Raw genomic sequence first — 25782 nt, 5'->3', positions numbered from 1 at the left:
AGTCTCCCGATGCCTGAGGCTGTGGGAGATTACTCAGCAGTGTGTGATCTTAAGTAGTCTTGAGAATAATATTCCACTGTATATTTGTGCACTATAAATATATAGTTGTTACTTGTCAATTCTGCTCAGTAAAGCTGGGTGGAAAAAATGTTGAAAAACCTAACTTCTCTAACATTGTGCGTAAGACCCTGACCTAATGATTTGCATGTATTTTCATTTTGGCCCAGTGACAGGAGGAAGCATTTTCATTTTGGCCTCTTGACAGGAGGAAGGACAGGAGAGATAAAATTTTTAGAAACAGGTAAGGAAAACTACTTCAGTAATTACTGCAATTCAAACTCTGAGTTTTTAAAATACTTTCTCTCTAACCATGATTTGCTTGTTTTCCCCCTTGTCTTGGATTTTAGAAGTAAGCCAGTTTCTCTCTCCCTATCCACCCACCACTATGAGATGGATACAGATATCTGTAATGCAGTAAAACACAGTTGATAGATGAAAGAAATTTTATAAATGTAATTGGCAAAGGTTTTTTTAATTACTATGTGTCTAGCATGGACTTAAATGGTTAGCTTCAATACAAAAGTAATTATTATTTAAGGTAGTTGATAGGAGTGATGAATTTGAAGTTGATGGAATATAGGCTTCATAAGAAAGGAACATTTAAGAAAAATGCCGACAATAACTTGAATGGATAAATTAGGTAGAATTGTGATTCTTAACTTTTTCTGGTATCAGGCATAATCAGATAATTTTTTCTGAAAGTGCAGTATCAGGAAGTATAAATTCTAGAATCCATATTTGCTTCAGCTATCCGTGATACAGTGTATGGAACAGGTACAAAAGTACAATGGTTGGAAATATTTCCAGAGAAGTAATCACCAGTTAGAAGATGCTATGTTGGCATTGTTTAGCTAAGTGCGAGAGAGGGCCCTGACACTCTGTATTCCTCACATTTGTTGATATCAGGTCTAACAATATTTAAAATATTCAGATAGCTTATGGGGTTTGTTTTCATTGGAGCACTTACTGTAATATCCAAAATGTCTTCTGACTCATTACTGAAATGAAATGATTTTACTCTCTATTAAGAAGTCTGCTCTTAGGTTTTTAACCCAGTAGTTAAGTAGTTAAGGATGTTCACTTGATAATAACTGAAAATAGGAATAGTTTATAACCAATTAATATAGATGAGTCCTGGTGAGCACTTTTACCATTTGGAAATAGGTAAACCTCAGACAAATTGATAATGATAATTTATTATATTGATAATATAATTATAATTATATAATTTATTAAATTAATAATTTTATATTCATAAAAAGATATCAAACAGAATGATAATGAAACCAAGGCAAGACCATTTGAATTAAAATATATGTTTCATTCACTGAAAGCTTATTGACAAAATACTAGTGTATGAAAACTAGTTTATATCTGAATTCCCTACAATATTTTAAATGATTGATCAAAATGCTAAGAACTTTCTGATAAACTGGACTATGTCTTAGAGTAAACTTTCTGAGCTCTAATTCTTCTGATTCTTGAAACTTCTTGGACTTATTCAGCTTTCAAAAGTTTACTTATTGGGACTATCTAGGACTAATGGATGTACTATTACTATTACTATTATGTATCAATTCAGTTCAGTCGCTCGGTTGTGTCCAACTCTTTGTGGCCCCATGGACTGTAGCATGCCAGGTTTCTCTGTCCATTACCAACTCCCAGAGCTTGCTCAAACTCATGTCCATCGAGTCAGTGATGCTATCCAACCATCTCATCCTCTGTCATCCCCTTCTCCTCCTGCCTTCAGTCTTTCCCAGTATCAGGGTCTTTTCAAATGAGTCAGTTTTTCACATCAGGTGGCCAAAGTATTGGAGCTTCAGCATCAGTCCTTCCAATGAATATTCAAGACTGATTTCCTTTTTTTAGAATTGACTGGTGTATCCATCCCAAACTATTAGATAGTTTAATAGTTTAACTATTAACTGGTTTATCCATTCTAAGCTATTAAATAGTTTATCCATCCTAAACTATTATGTATATGATGGATAAACAACAAGGTCTTACTATATAGAACAGAGCACTATATTCAATATCCTGGGATAAACCATACTGGAAAAGAAAAGAAAAAAATTTTACTTCATTAGGTGAATTTTTTGATTTACTAATAATGACCCAATGACCTAAAAATAATATACTATAATTGCTTTATTCCATATGAACTAACTAAAAGGGAACTTAACTTAAGGCTTTTTATTTTCTTGGGACTTCCCTGGTGGTTCAGATGGTAAAGCATCTGCCTACAATGCGGGAGACCTGGGGTCGATCCCTGGGTCGGGAAGATCCCCTGAAAAAGGAAATGGCAACCCACTCCAGTATTCTTGCCTGGAAAATCCCATGGATGAGATGAGAGCCTGGTAGGCTACAGTCCATGGGGTCACAAAGAGTTGGACACAACTGAATGATTTCACTTTATATTTTCTTAGAGAGTGGAATTTTCCAAATTCTGCTCCACTGCTTCAGCACAGTTTTGCCCTTGGTTCACTTAAGAAATATGATTATCATGAGAAAACCACTCTATTAGTCTTGTGAACCTCAGCCTCTTTTGCAACAAAATGATGATATTAAATATATTTCAATCCACCAACTAGGATTGTATGGATAAAATAATATGAAAAATATATGAATAATTTTATACCAATGTATATATTATTTTCATATTAGATTTAAATCATAGTAATGTTATTTTCATAGTTAAATTTTTATCATTCAAAGCCTTTTTAAAAAATGAATGAGCCAATGTTTTGTGACTAAGAATGGTTTTCTGCTCCTAGCTTTGCTATTCTACCAAATATTTATTTTTAATTTTTATATTTCCAGATGTGAAATTTCTACTGCTTCCAAAGAAAGAAGATATGTTTCCAGCATTCAAATATTGTGCAATAGATTATTTTAATGAGGTAGAGTGTTATTAGATCATGACCTGATTACTAAGAATTATGATATGAAAGTGTTATCTACATGCACTATATATTATGATCACTTTTTAGTAGCCCTTAGAGTAATCCTTAGTCTTACTTTGAAATGCACTAAAAACTACTTTCCAGTTTTAATATACCTTAAAAAAACTATTTGGGGAGGAAATTGTTGCCAATTTAATGTGAAATTGAGGCTGTCAATGGGAAAAAAGTGGAAACTGTTAGCAAGTTTGGGCTGCTTTTATGGATGACCTTGAGTGATTTTTCTCAGCAGGAATGGGGAAAAAACAATTCAAGTTATCTCTATGATGAAATGACTGTAACAGTATTTATTAGTCCCTTACTATTTTGATTAATTATATCATTTGATCACTTACTCTTTTGATGGATTATGTCATTTTGATGATCATAACTACTCCATGAGGAAGATACTATTATTACACAGGTTTTACAGTTTTACAGGTTAGAAAAATGATGTCTAGAGAAGTTAAATACCTTGTACAAAGCTAAAATTCAAACCAGGTACATTGTTAAGAAACTAATTAGAATAATTGTCACACACCAGTTCATAGGTCTTACCATCTTATTATTCCATCATAACAGGGAGGCAAATGTATCATTGCAAGGGGGGCATATGTACCACATATGTGGTAGGGAATCAGAGGTCATTGTTACACAGATATATTTATGAATGTATTATCCACTTGAAAAATTAGTCTATACTCAAACTTCCTCAGACTTTTATCCTTGCCCATGATATCTTAGTTTCCCACTGGTGTACCACACCCCCATAATACAGTACAAATATACTAATCAATGGCAAATCTTGCAAAAGATACAGGCTTTTGTAAAGTTCGTGAAAACAGTGTTGAAGAATCACTCAAATAACAGGTAAAGCTATTATCAGATGAAAATATGACAAAATTAGATCAGATAACAGGTAAGACAAAGAGAAAGGTTTGAATATCCAAGGAGTCAGAGATGCCTTGGGAAATTTTGATTAAATCCTCAAATATTTTCTAGAAATATCTTCTTTATGATCACAGGTGAAGTAATGACTAGTATCACGCATATCATCGTATAATGCAGTTTTGAGGGAAATTATCACAAAGTAGTTATAAGCTAAATACAAACAAAATTTAATTAAAATAAATTTTAATTTTTATGACTTTATTTTGTTTTTTAGGTAATATTCCATTTGACTATGAACCTTTGACTTTTGACTATGAAACTTTTGTCCTCATTTTTTATGAATTACTTAACTCATCTTTTCTTTATACTATTTATTCTTAGATAATGAGGGCCTCTTATTTAATATGTTATTAAGCCTTCAGCAAACATAAAACTCTTGGGAAATAATGAAAGAAACTATCATTTGTCCAAATACATAGATAATGAATTCTGTGACAGGTTGGGAGTCACTGAGGAAATTTGCTTAAGATGAGCCTTGAAAGGTGAATAGAATTTTGACAGCTAGAGAAGAGTAGCAGGGCATTTTTCAGAGGCATCTTGTTGATGAGGAAGTGACCACTAAATGTTAAGAGGGTAGTGATTGCTCTATTTAAAGACTACACTTAGTATTAAAGAGTAGTGGGAAATAAAGCTGGAAAGTAAAGGCAGAACCAAGCACAGAGAATTTTTATTTACATGCTTACTTAACTGATTTAACATCCTTTTAAATTTTAATTATTAGATTTTTTAAAATTTAGTAACATGTTTGCTGGATGTCACAAGTGAAACAGTGCAAAGATGTAGAAAACAAAAGATAGCCATATTAAAAGTGAAAAACAGCACTTTGCTAAATGGTGTATAAATGATATGATCCCATTTTTTTAAATCAAACACACATAGACAATTTAGCCTAATCTAGAAAATGAAGTATGTAGGAAAATATACCAGACTTATTGATATCACTAGGGACCATGCGGAGAAGGCAATGGCACCCCACTCCAGTACTCTTGCCTGGAAAATCCCATGGACAGAGGAGCCTGGTAGGCTGCAGTCCATGGGGTCGCTAAGAGTCGGACACGACTGAGTGACTTCACTTTCACTTTTCACTTTCATGCGTTGGAGAAGGAAATGGCAACCCACTCCAGTGTTCTTGCCTGGAGAATCCCAGGGATAGGGGAGCCTGGTGGGCTGCCGTCTATGGGGTCGCACAGAGTCGGACACGACTGAAGTGACTTAGCAGCAGCAGCAGCAGGGACCATGACTTTTTCAGTTATGTGGTTATGTGTTAGATATTTTATAGTGAACATGTATTACCTTTAAATGAAAATAATATAAATTTGAAACAATAGAGAATTTTAATATTCTGGAATATGACAGATAAATATTTTAAATTCAATATATACTAAAAGATTTCATAATCTTTCTTACACAGAGTGTAGTTAGAAAGAAGTTGTGGAAAAATACTTTATTGCTTCGGATCCCTTCATGTTTATATCAAGATGACAATTATCCTGCAAATGTTATTGATAATAAGTTTAGGAGGCCATGGACAAGAGGTATATTTTATTTGTATTTTTTAAAAATTTATTTTTAAAAGTATTTCAGAGTTTAGCATAATAAATTATTAAGAAAATTCACTGTTTTCTCATTATATAAAAATATATTCATATCAGACTTCCAAGAAGTTTATAAATTAATATTTTTATGTGACAAAGTATTTAGGTGACAAAGTTAATATTTTTACGTGACAGAGTTTAGGTGACAGAGTAAGGAATTGGAAAGCGTATACTAGATATTAATAAAACAAAAGATATGTAAATGATGAAGTCTTAAAATATTCTGACATTCTACTATTTGTATTACAGTAGGATCTTTCCCAACTGTATGAAGGCTACTCTAAGTTGTAACGATACACTGACTATAAAACTATTTTTTAAATGAATATGTACTAAGTATCATCTTTTGCTTTGGAAAGTGTCAAGTAAGATGAGAATAGAATTGACCATTAGCTTAATTAAATGTAGATCGATAACCTCGATAGAAGTGGTTTCCCTGGAATATTATGTATGAAAACCTGATCAGAGTATTTTGAGAAGAGAATGCCCAGTGGGATGTGAGATGGTGGACATAGTGAGCTCTTTTGAAGATTTTTGCTATGACAGTACATAGAAAAATGGAGGTGCACTAGCTGAAGGGAGAAATGAGTTAAAGAGAATTTTTTTTAAGATGTGACATTAAAAAAATATATATGAATGATAAGGAAAGAGACTATGAAATGTTTGTTTGCCAAAGGAAATAATCTTGGTAAAAAGAGAGAAAATGATGATGCAGGAAAGAAAAAAGATAACTCAGTAAAAGAGAATAGAACCAAGAGCACAATTGGAGGAGTTGGTGTTAGAAGCCAGGATGGTTCCTCTACTGCGATAGAGAGGAAGGCAAAGTTTGTAGGTACTTATGCCAGTTAGCATATTCAAAAGCAGAGACATTACTTTGCCAACAAAAGTCCGTCTAGTCAAGGCTATGGTTTTTCCAGTGGTCATGTACGGATGTGAGAGTTGGACTGTGAAGAAGGCTGAGCGCTGAAGAATTGATGCCTTTGAACTGTGGTGTTGGAAAAGACTCTTGAGAGTCCCTTGGACTGCAAAAAGATCCAACCAGTCCATTCTGAAGGAGATCAGCCCTGGGATTTCTTTGGAGGGAATGATGCTAAAGCTGAAACTCCAGTACTTTGGCCACCTCATGCGAAGAGTTGACTCATTGGAAAAGACTCTGATGCTGGGAGGGATTGGGGGCAGGAGGAGAAGGGGACGACAGAGGATGAGATGGCTGGATGGCACCACTGACTCAATGGACGTGAGTCTGGGTGAACTCCGGGAGTTGGTGACAGACAGGGAGGCCTGGCGTGCTGTGATTCATGGGGTCGCAAAGAGTCGGACACGACTGAGCGACTGAACTGAACTGAACTGATGCCAGTTAGATGTTAGAATTGGTGGTGGAAGATGAGGGTTTTTCTTCTCTATTTATATTAATTTTCTGACAGCGGGTAGGGGGATGAGTATCAAAAATTTGAAGGGAGGTGTCAAATGTCTTGAAGAATGAGGAAATCCTTTTTAGTAAAAGGATATTAAGATGAATTACTATTATCATCTGTCAAAGTTGGATGCCCATGTAAAATTTATGGTCATAATTTGAAGTGAGCTCATTCAGAATGGCTGGGTGAATTTTTTTTCCAAATAATCTTTAATTGTTCTAGTGTACATCTACACCTATGAGTTCCTGGTGGAGCAGATGGTAAAGAATCCTCCTGCAATGCAGGAGACCCAGGTTGGATCCCTGTGTTGGGAAGACCCCCTGGAGAAGGGAATGGCCACCCACTCCAGTATTCTTGCCTGGAGAATTTAATGGACAGCCTGGCGGGCTACCCTCCATGGGGTCACAAAGAGCCAGACACGACAGAACGACTAACATTTTCACTTCTAGTGTACCTATACAAAGTGAAGACTAGGGCTTTTCTAAGTTGGTATAAGGGAAAGAGAGGCAAGGGACTTGACTCTTTGTAAGAGAGTGATTATGAGGCTGTGGAAACTAAACTGTACAAGAAAGGAAATGAGGATATGAAGGCGGATGAATATTGTAAAAATGATAAGGTCAGTGGACCGAAGGTCTCGATCAGGTTGGAAACAAGATCAGCAGTAGGGCGTGCTTGGGTGCGTGCTAAGTCGCTTCAGTTGTGTCTGACTCTTTGCAATCCTATATACTGTAGCCTGCCTGGCTCTTCTGTCCATGGAATTTTCCAGGCAAGAATACTGGAGTGGGTTGCCATGCCCTCTCCAAGGGATCTTCCTGACCCAGGGATCGAACTCGCATCTCTTATGTCTCCTTCAACGGTGGGCAGATTTTTACCACTAGCACCACCTGGGAACCCCATCAAGAGTAGTAGTTTTCATCAAACTGCTTCTCTTAAAGTACAGAAGGGAAAATGATTAATTATTTCTCTTATTTCTTTTCCTTTTCTTCTTTTTAAAAATCATAATAACAGCCAAGATTTATTGGGCAGTTATACCATATCAGGCACCATTCTAAACAATTTACATGTCTTAGCACATTTAATCTTTACAACACTATGAAAACATCATTATTACTCCTAATTTGCAGATAAAGAAACTGAGTTAGAAAGAGGTTAAGAGATTTACACAAGATCATACAGTTAGTAAGTAGCAGTGTATGTATTAAAATCTAGTTAGGGTGATTCCAGACCTGTATTCTTTTTTTTTTTTTCAGACCTGTATTCTTAACCACTAAACTTTTATATTTTTCAGTGAAGCACAGACTCAAATGTTCAGTGATTTGTTCAAGGTAACAAAACTAGTAAGAACCAACGCTTAGGTAGAATACAAGTCCTTTGCCTCTTCACTGAGTTGCTTTTGCTGACACAAGCATCTGACATGGTCCCTCTCCTTAAGGAACTGAGGGTCTATTTTGGGAGACAAGCTATAATACACATAAAAATTTAAAATATGACTGTATATGATTAAGTACTGAAGTGTGTGCTACTGACAATATTATGGCCCTTCAAGGGGAGTGTATCAAAGTGAGCTGGTTTTATGAGGAGTCACATGAGCTGTGGAACAGGATTGTCTGGGATGGTAGTGCTGTATAAGCAAAAGAAAGGCTATAAAAATGAAGATACTATGTTCAGGTAATATTGTTCCATGATTGACAGGGTTGTTTGGTTGTTTTTTTGGGGTTTTTTTGGTGGGGGCTATAAAAATCTGAATGATTATTTAAGTATTTGGAATCTGGTATAACTTTGAATTAATCTCTAGTCTTTCCCATTCTGTTGTTTTCCTCTATTTCTTTGCATTGATCACTGAAGAAGGCTTTCTTATCTCTCCTTGCTATTCTTTGGAACTCTGCATTCAGATGGGTATATCTTTCCTTTTCTTCTTTGTCTTTAGCTTCTGTTCTTTTCTCAGCTCTTTGTAAGGCCTCCTCAAGACAATCATTTTGCCTTTTTGCATTTCTTTTTCTTGGGACTGGTCTTGATCACTGCCTTCCGTACAGTGTCACAAACCTCCGTCCATAGTTCTTCCGGCACTTTGACTCTGTCTATCAAATCTAATCCCTTGAATCTATTTGTCACTTACACTGTATAATTGTAAGGGGTTTGATTTAGGTCATACCTGAATGGTCTAGTGGTTTTCCCTACTTTCTTCAATTCAAGTCTGAATTTTGCAATAAGGAGTTCATGATCTGAGCCATAGTCAGTTCCCTGTCTTGTTTTTGCTGACTATATACAGCTATTAAGAAGAGATGACAAGAATACACAGAAGAACTATACAAAAATATCTTACCGACCCAGATAATCATGATGCTGTGATCACCTACCTACAGCCAGACATCCTGGAGTGAAAAGTCAAGTGGGCCTTAGGAAGCATCACTACAAGCAAAGCTAGTGGAGGTGATGGAATTCCAGTTGAGCTATTTCAAACCTAAATGATGATGCTGTGAAAGTGCTGCACTCAATGTGCCAGCAAATTTGGAAAACTCAGCAGTGGCCACAGGACTGGAAAATGTCAGTTTTTATTCCAATCCCAAAGAAAGGAAATGCCAAAGAATGTTCCAACTACCACACAATTGCATTCATCTCACACTCTAGCAAAGTAATTGTTCAAAATTCTCCAAGCCAGGCTTTAGCAATATGTGAACCATGAACTTCCAGATGTTCAAGCTGGATGTAGAAAGGGCAGAGGAACCAGGGATCAAATTGCAAACATTCGTTGGATCATTGCAAAAGCAAGAGAGTTTCAGAAAAACATCTACTTCTGCTTTATTGACTATGCCAAAGCCTTTGACTGTGTGGATCACAACAAACTGTGGAAAATTCTTAAAGAGAAGGGAATAACAGACCACTTTACCTGCCTTCTGAGAAATCTGTATGCAGGTGAAGAAGCAACAATTAGAACTGGACATGCAACAACAGACTGGTTCCATATTGGGAAATGAGTCTGTCAAGGCTGTATATTGTCATCCTGTTTATTTAACTTATATGCAAAGTACATTATGTGAAATGCTGGGTTGAATGAAGCACAAGCTGGAATCAAGATTGCTGGGAGAAATATCAATAACCTCAGATATGCAGATGACACTATCTTTATGGCAGAAAGTGAAGAAGAATTAAAGAGCTTATTGATGAAAGTGAAAGAGGAGAGTGAAAAAGCTGGCTTAAAACTCAACATTCAAAAAAGGAAGATCATGGTATCTGGTCCCATCATTTCATGGCAAATAGATGGGGAAACAATGGAAATAGTGACAGACTTTACTTTCTTGGGCTCCAAAATCACTGCAGATGGTGACTGCAGCCATGAAATCAAAAGATGCTTGCTCCTTGGAAGAAAGCTAAGACAAACCTAGACAGCATATTAAACAGCAGAGACATTGCTTTGCTGACAATCGTCCATCAGGTCAAAGCTATGGTTTTTCCGTGGTCATGTATGAATGAGAGAGTTGGCCTATAAAGAGAGCAGAGCGCCAAAGAATTGATGCTTTTGAACTGTGGTGTTGGAGAAGACTCTTGAGAGTCCCTTGGACTGCAAGGAGATCCAACCAGTCAATCCTAAAGAAAATCAGTCCTGAATATTCATTGGAAGAACTGATACTGAAGCTGAAGCTCTAATACTTTGGCCACCTGATGCAAAGAACTGACTCATTTGAAAAGACCCTGATGCTGGGAAAGATTGAAGGCAAGAGGAGAAGGGGATGACAGAGGATGAGATGGTTGGATGGCATCACCAGCTCTATGGACTTGAGTTTGAGCACGCTCTGGGAGTTGATGATGGACAGGGAGGCCTGGTGTGCTGCAGTCCATGGGGCCACATAAAGTCAGACATGACAGAGCAACTGAACTGAGCTGATAACTTTGAAAAAATTACATTTGTGAACAAATAAAGATAATATCATAATGTAAAAGGTGAATGTTTGGCTTCCCTGTGTTGTGTAAAAGAAAATTCCAGAAACTAATGTTTACCATTCTCCTTTCTAGTTTCAGCTGTTTCAATTTGGGGAGAGACAGATATCTCAGTCTTGGATCAATGGAAAGCAAGTCTCACTGTGGACGATTTCCTTGAGAAGTATGTGTCCTTAACCCCAAATTTCCCCTTTACATCTAGAAGATGAATAGTAAGTTCCTCAGTTATCTAAGAGAAAAGATCCTTTCATTTGTATCCTCACAGGTTTTCTTCTTTTATCCAAAAAACAAGTCCTAGTCTGAACCACAAAGAAGAGTTTAATCAAAGTTATTTACAACCTCTTTTTTTAACCTTTCCCTCATTTATCACATATTAACAGTTTTCTGTGCATTTGTTTTGCAAGAGACAGAAATAAAACCAAGATGCTATTATGCTTTTAACAGTAAGTGAAATTTTGGTAGAAAGTATCTATAGAAAATCCTTTATATTAAAATCAGTCTTTTTATCCTTGTAGTATAAATGCAGACTTAAGGCTATTTTCTAACATACTTTGTCAAAATGTTATTTATTAGTAGTCTAGTCATTCGTCAAATATTTATCAGATACCATGTTGTGTACTGGATACAGGATAAAAAAAATTAGATACAGTCTCTACTCTCAAAGAACGTAAGAAAATAGAGAATAAGAAATTTATAAATAAATAATACAATAGAATGTGGGAGGTACAATGACAGAGATAGGTACGCAGAGCATAATATGAGGAAGAACATCTAACCCATTCTATGTTGTTCAGGTAGACACAAAATAGAGATTTTAGTGCAAATGTAAATAATTTACTCTGTTGCATCACTTCATGCAAAGAGTTCTGATCAGACCCAAAGGGTTTTAGTAATTTGTTTTCCTTAGTTACATTTGAAAGAAACAAATGACCAACTTAAATGTGTCTAGGCACTAAGAGAAGCCCAATATACTATTTCTGTCATCTAGGAATTTAAAATCAGATTAGGAAGATAATATATGAACAGAAAAAATTGACAATGTTAAGAACTAAATGATAATATAAAATGACCCTCAAAAGGTCTATCACAAGGTATAAGGTCAATGCAAAGTATCTATCATAGGACTATACTCTAGAGCAGGGAAGATGCAAAAAGGTGTAGTGGAAAGAGCTTTGCAGTACAAATTAAAAGATGTGGATTGTAACTCTTCATTTGAAAAGTTAAGTACTAACTAGTCAACGAGCCATTTTCTCTCTCTGACCCTCACTTTTTATTTATTTTTGGCTGTACTGGGTCTTTGTTACCAGTAAGCATTCTCTAGTTACTGAGAGCAGGTGCCACTCTTTGTTGAGTTTCATGGGCTTCTCCTTACCGTGACTTTTCTTCTTGCAAAGCACAGGTTCTAGAGCCTTGGCTCAGTAGTGTGGCACATAGGCTTAGTTGCTCTGTAGCACGTGGAATCTTCATGGACCAGGGATGGAACCTAAGTCGCCTGCACTGGCAGGTGGATTCTTAACTGCTAGACCACTAGGGAAGTCCCTGACCCTCACTTTCTGGTTCAGTATAAAGATGAAGGGGTCAGTGCTTCTCAAGCTTTAATTTACATATGAATCACCTGAGGATCCTGTTAAAAATGAAGATTCTGATTCAGTCGGTCTGTGTTGGGGCCTGAGATTCTACATGTCTAATACGCTCCTAAGTGTGCTGATGCTACTGGTCCAAGAACCTAGTTTGAGTCACAAGACACAAGATAATCTCTAAAATCTCTCTTCTCCCTATGAGTTAGATTGGTAGAGCTGTGCATTTATAAGCAGGAGAGATCAACTTCATAAAGAAGTGGGAATTGAGCTTGTGTTGGACAAAGGAGAAACTAACTTGAAAGAAAGCATTTCAAAGGAAACAGTACATCTGAAGATACAGAGGCAAGAACGTGCAATAAGTAATGGTCAGGCTACTTTGGCGCACACAAAAGATTCTTGTATGAGAGAAATTTGAGGCCCTGAAGGAATGGGTGCCCTGTCATTTCTGACCCTCCATTCATTTTATAGTACCTTCAAGATAGAACCCGTGGCAAAGAAGATGGAATCTGTGGCACCACCTAGGATAAAATCCACATTTCTCTGCCTCCCTATAGCCAAATAGCCATATGACTAAGCTCTTCCCAAAGCATATAAGCAAAAGGGACTTACGCAGTTTCTGGAGAATGGCTTAGAAGAAAGCAGCGTGTTTTTCTCCTTCACATTTTCTCCATCCTGATGTTAGAATGCAGATGTTGGCTGCAGCAACCACCTTGGAGTATACATGACAAGGACTAAGTCTAGGAATGGCAGAGTCGAACAAAAGGAGTCTCAGTCCCTCATGAACTGTGAAACCACCTTACTAGCCATGACCTTCCACCATCCTTGTGTGTGTGTTAGCCATCATTAGTTTCAAGTTTGTCTCATGAAGTAAAATTTAACTTTTAATGAACTTTATTTTTTAGAACAGTTTTTGGTTCAGAGCAAAACTGAGCAGAAGGTTTAGCAGGCTTTCCCAAATTGAAATTTAATTTTAAATTCAGGAGCTTTGTTATCTAATGGAAATTAAGATCCCATAGGTTAAGAGTTTAGTCCTATGAAACTGCCCCTGCACCCTACACTTCAGAGGCCATTTGCAAGGTTATCACCTGTGCTTCTGACTGACCAGCTATAGATCAGAGATTCCAACAACCCCCTCTTTGTGTTCAATCAACTTGCTGGATTCATAGACTCCAGCAACTGTGAATTCTAGACTTATAGAATTCACAGGAATATTTTACTTACTGAATTACTGGTTTACTATAGAAGGGTATAATTCAGAAACAGTCAGACGGAAGAGACAGATAGGGCAAGATATGGGGAAAGGTCATGGAACTTGCGTGTTCTCTCCCATCACCCTACTTTCCCAGAACCTCCATGTGTTCACCAACCTGGACGTTTTCTTAACCCAGTCCTTCTGTGTTTTTACGAAGGCTTCATTACATGGGCAGGATTGATTACATGGTTGGTTACTGGCAGTTGATTCAACTTCCAGTCCCTCTCCCCTTCCTGGAGGTCAGAGGAGTGGAACTGAAAGTTGCAATCTTCTAATCACATGGTTGGTTCTCCTGGCAACCAATCACCAGCCTTACGTGCTTCCCAAAAGTTACCATATTAACATAACAAAAGTCAACTTTAGCACTTAAGAAAGTCCAATGACCTTAGGAGCTTTGTGCAAGAAATGGATATGAAGACCAAACATATATCTCTTATTATAAATCACAATATCACACATATATATGTAATCCTTTGTGACCAGCCTCTTTTACTTGGCATAATGTTTTTAAGATTCATCCCTGGGTCAGGAAGATCCCCTGGAGAAAGAAATGGCTATCCACTTCAGTATTCTTACTTGGAGAATTCCAAGAACAAAGGAGCCTGGAGGGCTACAATCTATGGGGTTTCAAAGAGACATGACTGAGTGACTAACACTTTTTTATTTTGTAGCATGTATCAGCACTTCATTTTTTATGATCAAATAATATTCCATTGTATGAATATACCACATTTTATTTATCCATTCATCAGTCGATGGACATTTGTTTCCACTTTTTGGCTCTTATGAGTAATGCTGCTATAAACAATTGTTGTTTTTTGGTAAGTATGTCCAACTCTGCAACCCCGTGAACTGCAACATGCCAGGCTTTCCTGTCCTTCACTATCTCCCAGAGTTTGCTCAAACTCATGTCTACTGAGTCTGTGATGCCATCCAATCATCTCATCCTCTGTTGCTTCCTTCTCTTGCTCTCACTCTTTCCCAGCATCAGGGTCTTTTCCAATGAGTCGGCTCTTTGCATTAGGTGGCCAAAATATTGGAGCTTCAGCTTCAGCATCAGCCTTTTCAATGAATATTCAGAGTTGATTTCCTTTAGGATTGACAATCTCCTTCCTGTCCAATAAGCTCTCAAAAATCTTCTCCAGCACCACAATTCAAAAGCATCACTTCTTTGGCGCTCAGCCTTCTTTATGGTCCAACTCTCATCCGTACATGACTACTGGAAAAACCATAGCTTTGCAAGCAGATTCTTTACTGTCTGAGTCACCAGGGAAGCCCCATAAACAGTTGTGGACAAGTTTTTATGCAGATATAGGATTTTATCTCTCCAGTAGTTAAATTGCTAGATCTTATGGAACTGATGGTAACTTTGTAAATACTTCTTTTCCATGCAGATGTACCATTTTATATTCCCACTCAGTTCAGTTCAGTCGCTCAGTCATGTCCGACTCTTTGCAACCCCATGAATCAAAGCATGCCAGGCCTCCCTGTCCATCACTAGCTCCCGGAATTCACTCAAACTCATGTCCATCGAGTCGGTGATGCCATCCAGCCATCTCATCCTCTGTCGTCCCCTTCTCCTCCTGCCCCCAATCCCTCCCAGCATCAGGGTCTTTTCCAATGAGTCAACTCTTTGTATGAGGTGGCCAAAGTATTGGAGTTTCAGCTTCAGCATTAGTCCTTCCAATGAACACCCAGGACTGATCTCCTTTAGGATGAACTGGTTGGATCTCCTTGCAGTCCAAGGGATTCTCAAGAGTCTTCTCCAACACCACAGTTCAAAAGCATCAATTCTTCGGCGCTCAGCTTTCTTTACGAAGGTTACAATTTATATCCTGCCAACACTTGTTATCTGTCTTTTTAATTATAACCATCCTAGTGAATGGCTCATTGCATGTCACTGTAGTTTTGATTTTCATTTCCCTGATGGCTAATGATGTTGAACTTCTTTTCCTTTAATTATTGGCTGTTAGTATATCTTCCTTGGATAAATGACAATTCAAGTTCTTTGCCATTTTTAAATTATGTTATATGCCTTTTTATTATTGAGGTTTAAGAGTTCCTTATGTATTCCAGATCCAAGTCTCTTATTAGATATTTGATTTGCTAATATTTTCTCCTGTGGATTGCCTTTTCACTCCCTTGATGGTATCCTTTCAAGCAGAAAATGTTTTGGATTTTGATGAAGTTCAATTTATCTAATTTTTCTTTTGTTATTTGTACTTTTGGTGTCAAATCTAAGAAGGCTTTACCTAAACTAAAGTCACAAGAATTTACTCCTTTATTTTCTTATACGAGTTTGCCTGTGATTTGTTTTTTTAAGACACACAGCAGTTCATGAAATGTTTCAGTTATTGGTGGGTTATGCATTTCATCATTGGTATCCCATTTCACGTAGAATAAAATCCAGTGTTCTTATCAAGTCCTCTAAGATCCAGCATGATCTTGTCCTTGCCCACCTGTCTAACCTTACTCAGTTCCAGTCAACCTGACCTTTCTGCTTTTCTTTGACTATGACACTTGGTCCTCTACTCTGAGCCTCTGTATGGCTTGCTCTTTACCATGATTCAGGTAACTGTAGCTCCTCAGAAGGCCGTTCACTAACTACTCTCTCTAAAACATACCTTATGTTATCCCTCTGGCTATTACTTGATGTCCTAATATCTCATTTTATTTCACTAATAAGAGTTTTTCACCACCTGACATTATGTCATTTACCTATTTATTTGTCTATCATCCCATTATCATGTAAAACTTTATGAGGGCAAGGACACTGGTTTGTTCACCTCTCCACACTCAATGCCTAAAATGGTTGCAGCACATTGTAGACACTCAATAAATATTTCTTTGCAGTTAAGGAATTAGTGAACAAGAGTGGATGAATTTACCCAAAAAAGAATGATATAGAAAGAAAGCAAAGACAATGCAGACTGAAAGCCCAGGAAACATCAGGATCTTCAAGTTAGGCAGAGGAGGAGGTACCAGTGAACAAAAAATAGATAATATTGGACAAGGAGGGAGAAAGAAGACATGGAAATACTGGTCTTTAAAGATCACTTATGGTGAGGGAAAGAGAATTGACAGGGTTTTCTCAAAACTATAGTACCAGGCTTCTGTGGTGGCTCAATGGTAAAGATTCTGCCTGCTAGTGCAGAAGACTTGGGTTCAGTCCCTAATCCAGGAAGATCCTGCATGCTGGGGAGCAACTAAGCCCCTGTGCCACAACTACTGAGCCTGCGTGCCACAACCGCTGAAGCTTGCACTCCCTAGAGCCTGTGCTCCGCAACAAGAGAAGCCCCCACAAAAGAAGTCCGTGCGCCACAACTACAGAGTAGCCCCTGCTGGCAGCAACTAGAGAAATGCCCGTGCAGCAGCAAACACCCAGCACAGCCAAAAATAAATAAATAACATTATATTTAAAAAAAAAAAAAAATCTACAGTACCAACGATTACTATTAATTATTGTCTCTGTCAGTCATATTTATTTTAAAGTAGCTATCTAAGCACTAAATTTAGAAGTCTCTAAAGATCCACATGGAAATTATCTTGATTTTGGTTCTTTCAGTCTGTGTATTAAGGCTCAGTATTTTAGGATATCATAAAAATATATATTAGAATATGTACCCGAATTGCCAATAGTATATTTATTTATTGGAAAATTCAGTAGAAAGGTCTCTTTTAAGTTCAAATATCCTGATGATATAAACAATGATGGATATATCTGGGTCAGTCAGGAAACAAGCAAGGTACAGGTAGGGTCAAGGGAACCAAAAAAAAAGTTTCCAAGACTCGCAATGCCTGAAAGTTATTACCACCCTAAGCTTGAAGAAGAAAGGGGACTGAAGTAACCAACACAGTAAGAACTGTAGCTACAAGAGAGATGCTGTGTGATTAAAGATGTAACTGTTGGTTGAAGAATGTAACTATCTCTCCAAACTGTGGCCCCAAAGGGAAGAATAATATTTCAACCTATTTATTTTCCCACCTTTGATCTCCTGCCAATGCTTCCATTGGCTAAATCCAACCAGAAGACTAGGCAAGGGAGTTTAGTTAGTTCATAGAGATCAGTCTCCTAGGATGTAGAACAGGATATAAAAGGTTGAATAATGACATGGAAAAGCAGACATTGACTCTCCAGTACAAGGACATTTTGGCAATGCGTGTGTGGCCAAGTCTAAAAATCTATGTATCTTTAACCTCATCATTTCCATTTTTAGAAATTGCATTTTGAGAAAACAGATAAGTACACAGAGATGTTCCTTGCATTGTTGCTCATAATAGCAAACAGTTATTACAAATTTAAATTTCCAGTAACATGGAACTAGTTGAAAAAATTGTTTAACTATACGGGATCTTGTTCATCCACTCAAAAAATGAAGTGAATGTACATTGACTGACATGTAAATGTGCTCATGCTTCATTGCTTAGTAGAAAAGAACAGGTTACAAAATACTATGTATATGAATCCACTTTTGTTTAAAAATATTCAAAAATAATTGATAAAATACATACTTTTTAAATTAATCTCTTGAATGACGGATCTATGGGTAATGTTTCTCTATATCTGTTGGAATTTGGTAACTTTCTACAGTGAACATGTATTATTTGTTAATAAAGATGTTTTAAAATAAGACATACACAAAATCAATAATTTTAATATATCATAGAAAAACAGTTACAGGAATGGTGACCCAGCTTAACTGTGAATTTGATGAAATTGTTCCAAGTTCAAACCCAAACTCCCAAACCGAAGTAGAGGAAGCCAGCTTGTATACCCATAAGGAATACAATGAATTCTTTACTCTTGTCAGCTGCTTAGAAAAACGCCCATCACTTCAAGCACAAGGTAAAACATTTATTATTTTCATTGTTATAAAACATTTCTTACTAATACATAAATTTTCATTTCAGTGATTTTTTTTGTTTTACTGGATTTTTTAATTTTTTTATTTTGCTAAGGATATCCACCTGCAAAATTGAAATTCAAAGCTTTGCCACATTAGCAAAATATTTTCTTTCATATTAATCTCCTTTTTGTAATTTAGTTGTTTTTGGAGGTTAAGTGTGCTGGGCTTCAAAATAGCCTCAGAAGTTTCATCAAAGGTTGCTCACAACATATTGCTATAGTGATATTAGCATCTCTTTAGCAATCTGATGACATGACAATCTGGTATAACATTAAATTATTAGATTATTAAGTGATAGTTATATTTTATTTTCCCATTTATTCTGAAGATTTTCAATCTTATCTAATTTATGTGAAACCATAATTCAACGTGGAGATAAAATAGTTGCAGTGTTAGGTCAGGAAGTTCACTCAGTTTTTATGAATTTACAGTAAGTAATACTTAAAAATATATTTAATCCAAATTATATTCTAAATCTGATGTTGTAAAATGTTTATCCAATTGTGACTGGCAAAAAATCATATTTTTACTTGCATTTTAAAAATTATTGGTATTCAGTGTTCATTTGCATATTTTTATTTTGTGAAATGATTCTTTTTGTCTCTTTTTTTATTCTTGTATTTTATCTTTATATATCAATGGTATTAATAACCCCAAATATATTTAACCTGAACCTAACCATTCCCTTTATGATTTCTATCATACTTGTTTTTATACTTAGAAAATTCTTCCTTGTAGTAAATAAATATTTATTTATATTTTTACTTAAAGTTTCCTTTAAGATTTTAGAATATGATTAAAAGTAAAATTTTTTAAAAATCCCAAATGTTTTGGCAGTGGTCCCAATATTATTTGGGGAATCCTCTTTGCTTTCCCCATTGATTAGAAATGTCACTTACATTATATGCCAAATCCTTATCCAAATTATACTTTGTTTCTGGATATTCTAGTATGTTTTACTGACTTGCCTATTATTGTGTCAATATCATACAGTTTTAACTATTTAATATACAAATATAACATGTATTAATAGTCTTTTCCCCCCTACTCTCACATCTGTATTCTTCCAGATTTACTTTGTAATCAGTTTTCCAAATTCCAAGACAGACTTCTTGAGAAATTGAAACTTTTTAATTTTACCGTAGTTAACCTTTTTTAGCCAGGAAAATGGTTTATTTTGCCTTTTCTTCAAGTTTTGTTGTTTTTGCTTCTGTTTATTGGTAATGATCCTCGGTAACGTTTTACGGTATCTTCCATAGACATTCGACACACTTCTGGTGTTTATTTCTCAATATTTGTATGTTTGTGGCCATAATGAACACGTTTTTCCAGTAATTTTTGACTAGGTTCATATATATATATATATATATATATGTATGTATGTATATGAATTTGAAAACCATTGATTTTATAGTTTTTATCAGTTTAGTGAACTCAATTGTTTTCATTTCATTGTATTGGGTTTTCTGCCAAGAATAACCCCATCCTCTCCTGTCAGTAGATCTCCTTTTTGCTTTTTTTTCATAGCTAACTAGCCAAAATTTTGTTTCCTCATGACAACCTAACACTCCTCTACAGTAGAGGAAAACAGTCTCCTCATATCTGTATTGGTACGTATACTAGTGTAATAAGGTAAGAAATCCAGGGTATGCGTATAGCCATAAGAATATAAGGAAGTAGCACCTCTGTTAAAACCTTTGTACAGGTAAAAAGAACATCGGTTGTGGTGTGATGCTGCCCTCAGGTGGCTCAACAAAACAGAATGGTTAGGAAAAAAAGACCTCAAAACTAATGAGGTGTCCCCATGGTACTTACTCCCAGAAGTACTAGGATGAGCCTTTAGGAAGGAAAGACAGCTAGAGGGTCAGTGTTTCAAAATGGAAGTGGAGATGGGGATATAAATGAATGATTTTTGAGTCTTTACAATTAATATGACTTCATTAATATTTAAAGAATGGATGTACTAATGAACCGTCTTTAATTATCTCAGCTAAAGCTTGCTTAGACATGGTGCTGATTGACCAACTTTCTCTGGTGTATCATGGGATGTTCTCAGCCACAGGATTGTCGGGAACTTAACAAGTTCTGATAAACAATCTCTTAGGAGGATAATTTACATAACAATTTCTCTTTTGGTATTTTAAGTTAGCACCAGGCAAAGGCATGGTCTTGGCCTGCCTACTCTACACCATGTATTTATTAAGTACATGTGTACCAATGATGTATCAAATAGTTGGTCAGGGGAGACCTCACGTCATACTACCCTTCTCTCATACCATTTAAAATTACTTAACTGAAAGGCCACTGCCCAGAAAAAAAGACCATTGCTCCCCCTTCCATCCCTGGGCCTAGAAACTGCTAAAGCATTGATGCTATGTTAGCTAAGATTCTAAAGTGATTCAAACATGATAGATAGAGTGAGGAGAGGAGAAGCCTGTGTTTCAGGTTTTGAACACGAAACCTGTTTCAAACCTGTGTTTCAAACACAACACGAAGCAGTCGTGTTTTCTAACATGTAAGCTATATCACGCTTCTCTAGTAGATACTTTGCTATATAGCTTTCATTGTAGTTAATTTTATAACAAATGTGTTTGAACGACTTTAGAGTGCTAGAATCAGAGTTGCTCTCATTTGTAGGCTTTTTAGACCATCTCCATTCCCTAGTGTGAGTCTCTGGAGATGAATTGGAGACCTTACGAGATAAAATAATGTAGAGAAAGAAAGACTGGGATCAGCAAAAGTCAAATGCTTTTATCTCTTTACAGTCTTGCTAAGGCTAACTAACTAGTTTGAGGCATAAGACCACAAGATAGCTTCCTCCATTGATTACATTAATTTTATTGGGGGAAAAAAATATGAGCCCTTACAACTCTTTCAGGATATTTGGTTACTACTCAGTGTACTGTACTGTGCTTAATTGATTGCTGAGTCATGTCTGACTCTTTGTGACACCATGGACTGAAGCCCACCAGGCTCCTCTGTTCAGGGGATTCTCCAGACAAGAATACTGGAGTGTGTAGCCATTTCTTTCTCCAAGGGATCTTTCCAACCCAGGGATGGAACCTGGGTCTCTTGCATTGCAGGCAGATTCTTTACCATTTGAGCTACAGGGAAGCCCTACTCAGTGTACTGAGTGTGAAAGTGTTAGTCACTCAGTTGTGTCCGACTCTGCGACCCCATGGACTGTGGCTCACCAGCTTTCTCTGTCCATGCAATTCTCCAGGCAAGAATACTGGAGTGAGTTGCCATGCCCTGTACTAAACCACGTTAAATTTTACTGAGCTGCTACGTCTATACCAGTCCCATGCTACATGATTTATTTGCACAGTACAATGAAGAACTAAAGACTTTAAAATATGTTTGACTATTATGTATAAAATAAGCTACAACGATACATTGTACAACAGGGGGGGATAGAGCCAATATTTTATAATAACTATAGGTAGCTGCTGCTGCTGCTAAGTCGCTTCAGTCGTGTCCGACTCTGTGCGACTCCATAGATGGCAGCCCACCAGGCTCCTCTGTCCCTGGGATTCTCCAGGCAAGAACACTGGAGTGGGTTGCCATTTCCTCCTCCAATGCATGCACGCATGCTAAGTCGCTTTAGTCATGTCCAACTTTGTGCCACCCTATGGACAGCAGCCCACTAGGCTCCTCTGTCCACGGGATTCTCTACGCAAGAATACTGGAGTGGGTTGCCATTTCCTTCTCCAAACTATAGGTAGAGTATAACCTTTAAAAATTGTGAATCAGTGTATTATATACCTGTAACTTACATAATATTGTACATCAACCATTCTTTAAATAACTAAATAAATAAAATGTGTTTGTCAACCCCAACTGTATCAATGGCTGACTACAGTAATTACCTAGATCCTTTTGTATAACTTTTAGATTTGTTCTTATTCTGTTATATTTCTTGTTTATTTTCAGATTTGTCCATTGATGAAGAAATAATTTTTGTAAATTATTTGACAGCCTATAAAAGTCAGCTACCAACTTTGCACACTCTGTTGAGTAGGCTAAAACTATTTTTAGTAAAGGATCCCTTGCCGGATTTCAAAGCACAGATCCCCACAGAAGCTAAATTTTTCAGGTACTTAATTGCCCAGTGTCGTAAATATTTTTAAGAGGAGAAAATATTCTTTGTATGTTCACAAGTCTAGATGCTATCAATCATGGTATTTTATTATTACCTCAAGTCTAATTTTAATCACTATATATTTTGACTAACTACATTTGGTATGTACCTTACTAAAAAGTAAACACTAATTTAATGTTTTATTTTTTGTTAAGGGAGTGTTTCTCTCTTCAAGGAGATGTAAAATGTTTGGTGGAAGAAGATTTTTACATGGATAAAGAGGACTTTTGTCAGGAGAAACTGAAAGATACAGTAGGTTTAAATGAAGCTGTAGTATTTGCTTTCAGTAATTTTTAAACTAAAGTTAGTAAATCATACTTTTATAAGTTGTAGTAATACAATTGGCCATCTACTGTTGTCAAGTTAAAAACTCGATAATGGGTTGAACATGTATCAATTAAAGAGTCAAATATACTTCAGAGATAGCAGTCTAAACCTTAGCTATGCATTGAAATTACTTGATAAATTTTAATAAAATTCTGAAGCCTGGGTCCTATTCAGATGTATTCTGATCTAATTGGTCTGGTGTGTATCCCAGGTATAGGGAATTTTAAAACCTCTCCCAATAATTTTAATCAATATACCTGGTATAGGACACTAAGAGGTTATATGTACATTGGTTTTAAGGCATTTAAAGGTTTCTATTTTTTACAAACAAAAACTTTAACACACATGGTAAAAATATTAATTCACCTGTTAGCTCCTTTTCTCCAGTCTCCTTCTTCTTCCCCTGTTAATTCTGAGAGCTATGCATATATAGTCTCATGTGTTGAAGAATCCAGTTCTGTTGGAATGAGAGAGAAATAAACTCTATGAAATGCAGTAAAAATCCATTCCATTTCACCTACTCTTTTTACTCCATTCACCAACTCTCATTTGCTGCAGTGATTGCTTTAACTTAGAATTTTGAAATGTTATTAACACAAAAGAAAATATTTCTGTATCTAGGGATATTGTGCATCACTAATGTAAACAGTGGCCATGAAGGATTTTATTCAGACAGAAAATTGCTTGTAATATATTTTTTTTGGCTGCTAGACTTCCTTTTAAAATAAAATGTCTGCTGAGCATTAAAATTTTTGAGTGTGGATTTAGTTTTTAAATTACACCAATTAAGCAAATGTATCTTTTTGTGAACTCAGAAATATTTATTTGGAAAGTCTCACTAAAAACTTGTCTTACCTATATATTATTTTAGTCATCAACTTTGCTTGAATGTGAATTGTTAGTACCTATAAGCCACAAACAAGAAGTTGATATTCCATCACTCTCAGAACTGAAAGAGTCATTAAACTTAATGCCAGAAATAATAAATTATGCAGATGAAAATGAAAACCTTTCCAAAACAGGTGAGAATTAAATGGGTGTGTTTGAATATAAAAGGGCAACATTTGGAATCATGGTGATAGAGATGTTCTATGTCCAACTTCAGTGTTAGTATACTGATTGTGATGTTGTACAAAGTTTTGCAAGATGTTACCCTTTTACATGAAATCTCTGTATATTATTTTTATAATTCCACATGAATCTATAATTATGTCAAAATTAAAATATAATTTCAAAAGGCCTCCCAAAAATCTATTACTTGTTAGAACTTCTTAATAATGTTTGTTACAAAAGTTCTTGTTCATTAAACCTTTTCTGAACCTTCAGATTTTTAAAAAGTTTCCTGTAAGTTTAGACAACAAAAAATCTCAAAATTATTATTGATAAAACTCTTTTCTCATTGTCTTCTCTTTGTATACTTACACGCTTAAAATGTCTCAAATTAATCTATTTCAAGGTAATTATACAAATAGAGCTAAAGCACATATGGCTATATTAATTTTTTGAGTTATTTAACAGTGACAAAATGTTAACAACTTGTATGCTGACTTTAGAGACTCACAGTAAGGTTATGATTCATGGATCAGATGACTGGGAGAGTCATAACCTGGAATTTAGATGGTTTCTTCCTAGTTAAACATAGTAAATATTGTTGAAGTCTTCTAATATAATTTGAGCCCACATATTTAATGCTCCTCTTATAAATTCCAATTGAAATAATCAAAGATATATAATACTAGGAAAGAGTGAAGGGGGATTTGTGATTCCATTGAAAATAGGGATGCTTGCCATCAACATACTTGAAAGCATTCTTGCAGACAAGACTAAATCAAGGGGATTACTGCTCAGCGTGTAAGTCAAGCAAGGTTACGAAAAGGCAACCTGAGTAAATGGATCAAATTTATACTAGAACTTGAACATCTAGCAAAGCTCAAAACCACAGGTAGCCCATGGGCTTTTTAGAAGGATACAAATCTATGAATGCTAATGGAAAGCACAAGTGACTTTATTGAATGACTGTGGTGTTACACTCTCAGCCTTTACTTGGCCCTGATGGTGATAGTTTAGTCGTTCAGTTGTGTCTGGCTCTTTGCAACCCTATGGACTGTAGTCTGCCAGGTTCCACTGTCCATGGGGTTTTCGAGGCAAGAATAGTGGAGTGTGGGTTGCCGCTTCCTTCTTCAGGGAGACTTCCCAATCCAGGGATCAAACCCAGTATCCTGTATTGCAGGCAGTTTCCTGCATTGCAGGCAGATTCTTTACCAACTGAGCCACTAGGGAAGCTTCTTACTTGGCTCTGCTGCTGCTGCTGCTGCTGCTGCTAAGTCGCTTCAGTCGTGTGCGACTCTGTGCGACCCCAGAGATGGCAGCCCACCAGGCTCCCCCATCCCTGGGATTCTCCAGGCAAGAACACTGGAGTGGGTTGCCATTTCCTTCTCCAATGCATGAAAGTGAAGAGTGAAAGTGAAGTCGCTCAGTCGTGTCCGACTCTTAGTGACCCCATGAACTGCAGCCTACCAGGCTCCTCCGTCCATGGGATTTTCCAGGCAAGAGTACTGGAGTAGGGTACCATTGCCTTCTTACTTAGCTCTAATGGTGACTAAATGACTCCTCAGAGGAGTCATTGAGGAATGAACTGAGGAATGAACAGTTCACTAAGGAATGAACAAGATTACAGAA

General features: G+C 36.4%; 1 protein-coding gene across 1 annotated transcript in view; it reads left to right on the top strand.

Annotated features, from left to right (window-relative positions):
* The first annotated feature begins 233 nt into the window (after positions 1–233).
* SHOC1 (shortage in chiasmata 1) overlaps positions 234–25782 on the top strand; it is an 85993-nt gene continuing 60444 nt past the window's right edge. The window contains exons 1-9 of the mRNA XM_086414132.1: positions 234–301; positions 2881–2960; positions 5362–5485; positions 10972–11059; positions 18396–18597; positions 20781–20871; positions 22530–22731; positions 22932–23028; positions 23975–24125. Coding sequence (XP_086270258.1) covers positions 2916–2960; positions 5362–5485; positions 10972–11059; positions 18396–18597; positions 20781–20871; positions 22530–22731; positions 22932–23028; positions 23975–24125 — 1000 coding nt within the window. The 5' untranslated portion in view covers positions 234–301; positions 2881–2915. The remainder of the gene's footprint in view (positions 302–2880; positions 2961–5361; positions 5486–10971; positions 11060–18395; positions 18598–20780; positions 20872–22529; positions 22732–22931; positions 23029–23974; positions 24126–25782) is intronic.

This window comes from Bos grunniens, chromosome 8 (genome assembly GCF_055505025.1).
Source record: "Bos grunniens cultivar Pamir isolate PY7600 chromosome 8, Bosgru_T2T1.0, whole genome shotgun sequence".
Lineage (NCBI taxonomy): Eukaryota > Metazoa > Chordata > Mammalia > Artiodactyla > Bovidae > Bos > Bos grunniens.
This window is presented reverse-complemented; position numbering and strand designations above follow the sequence as displayed.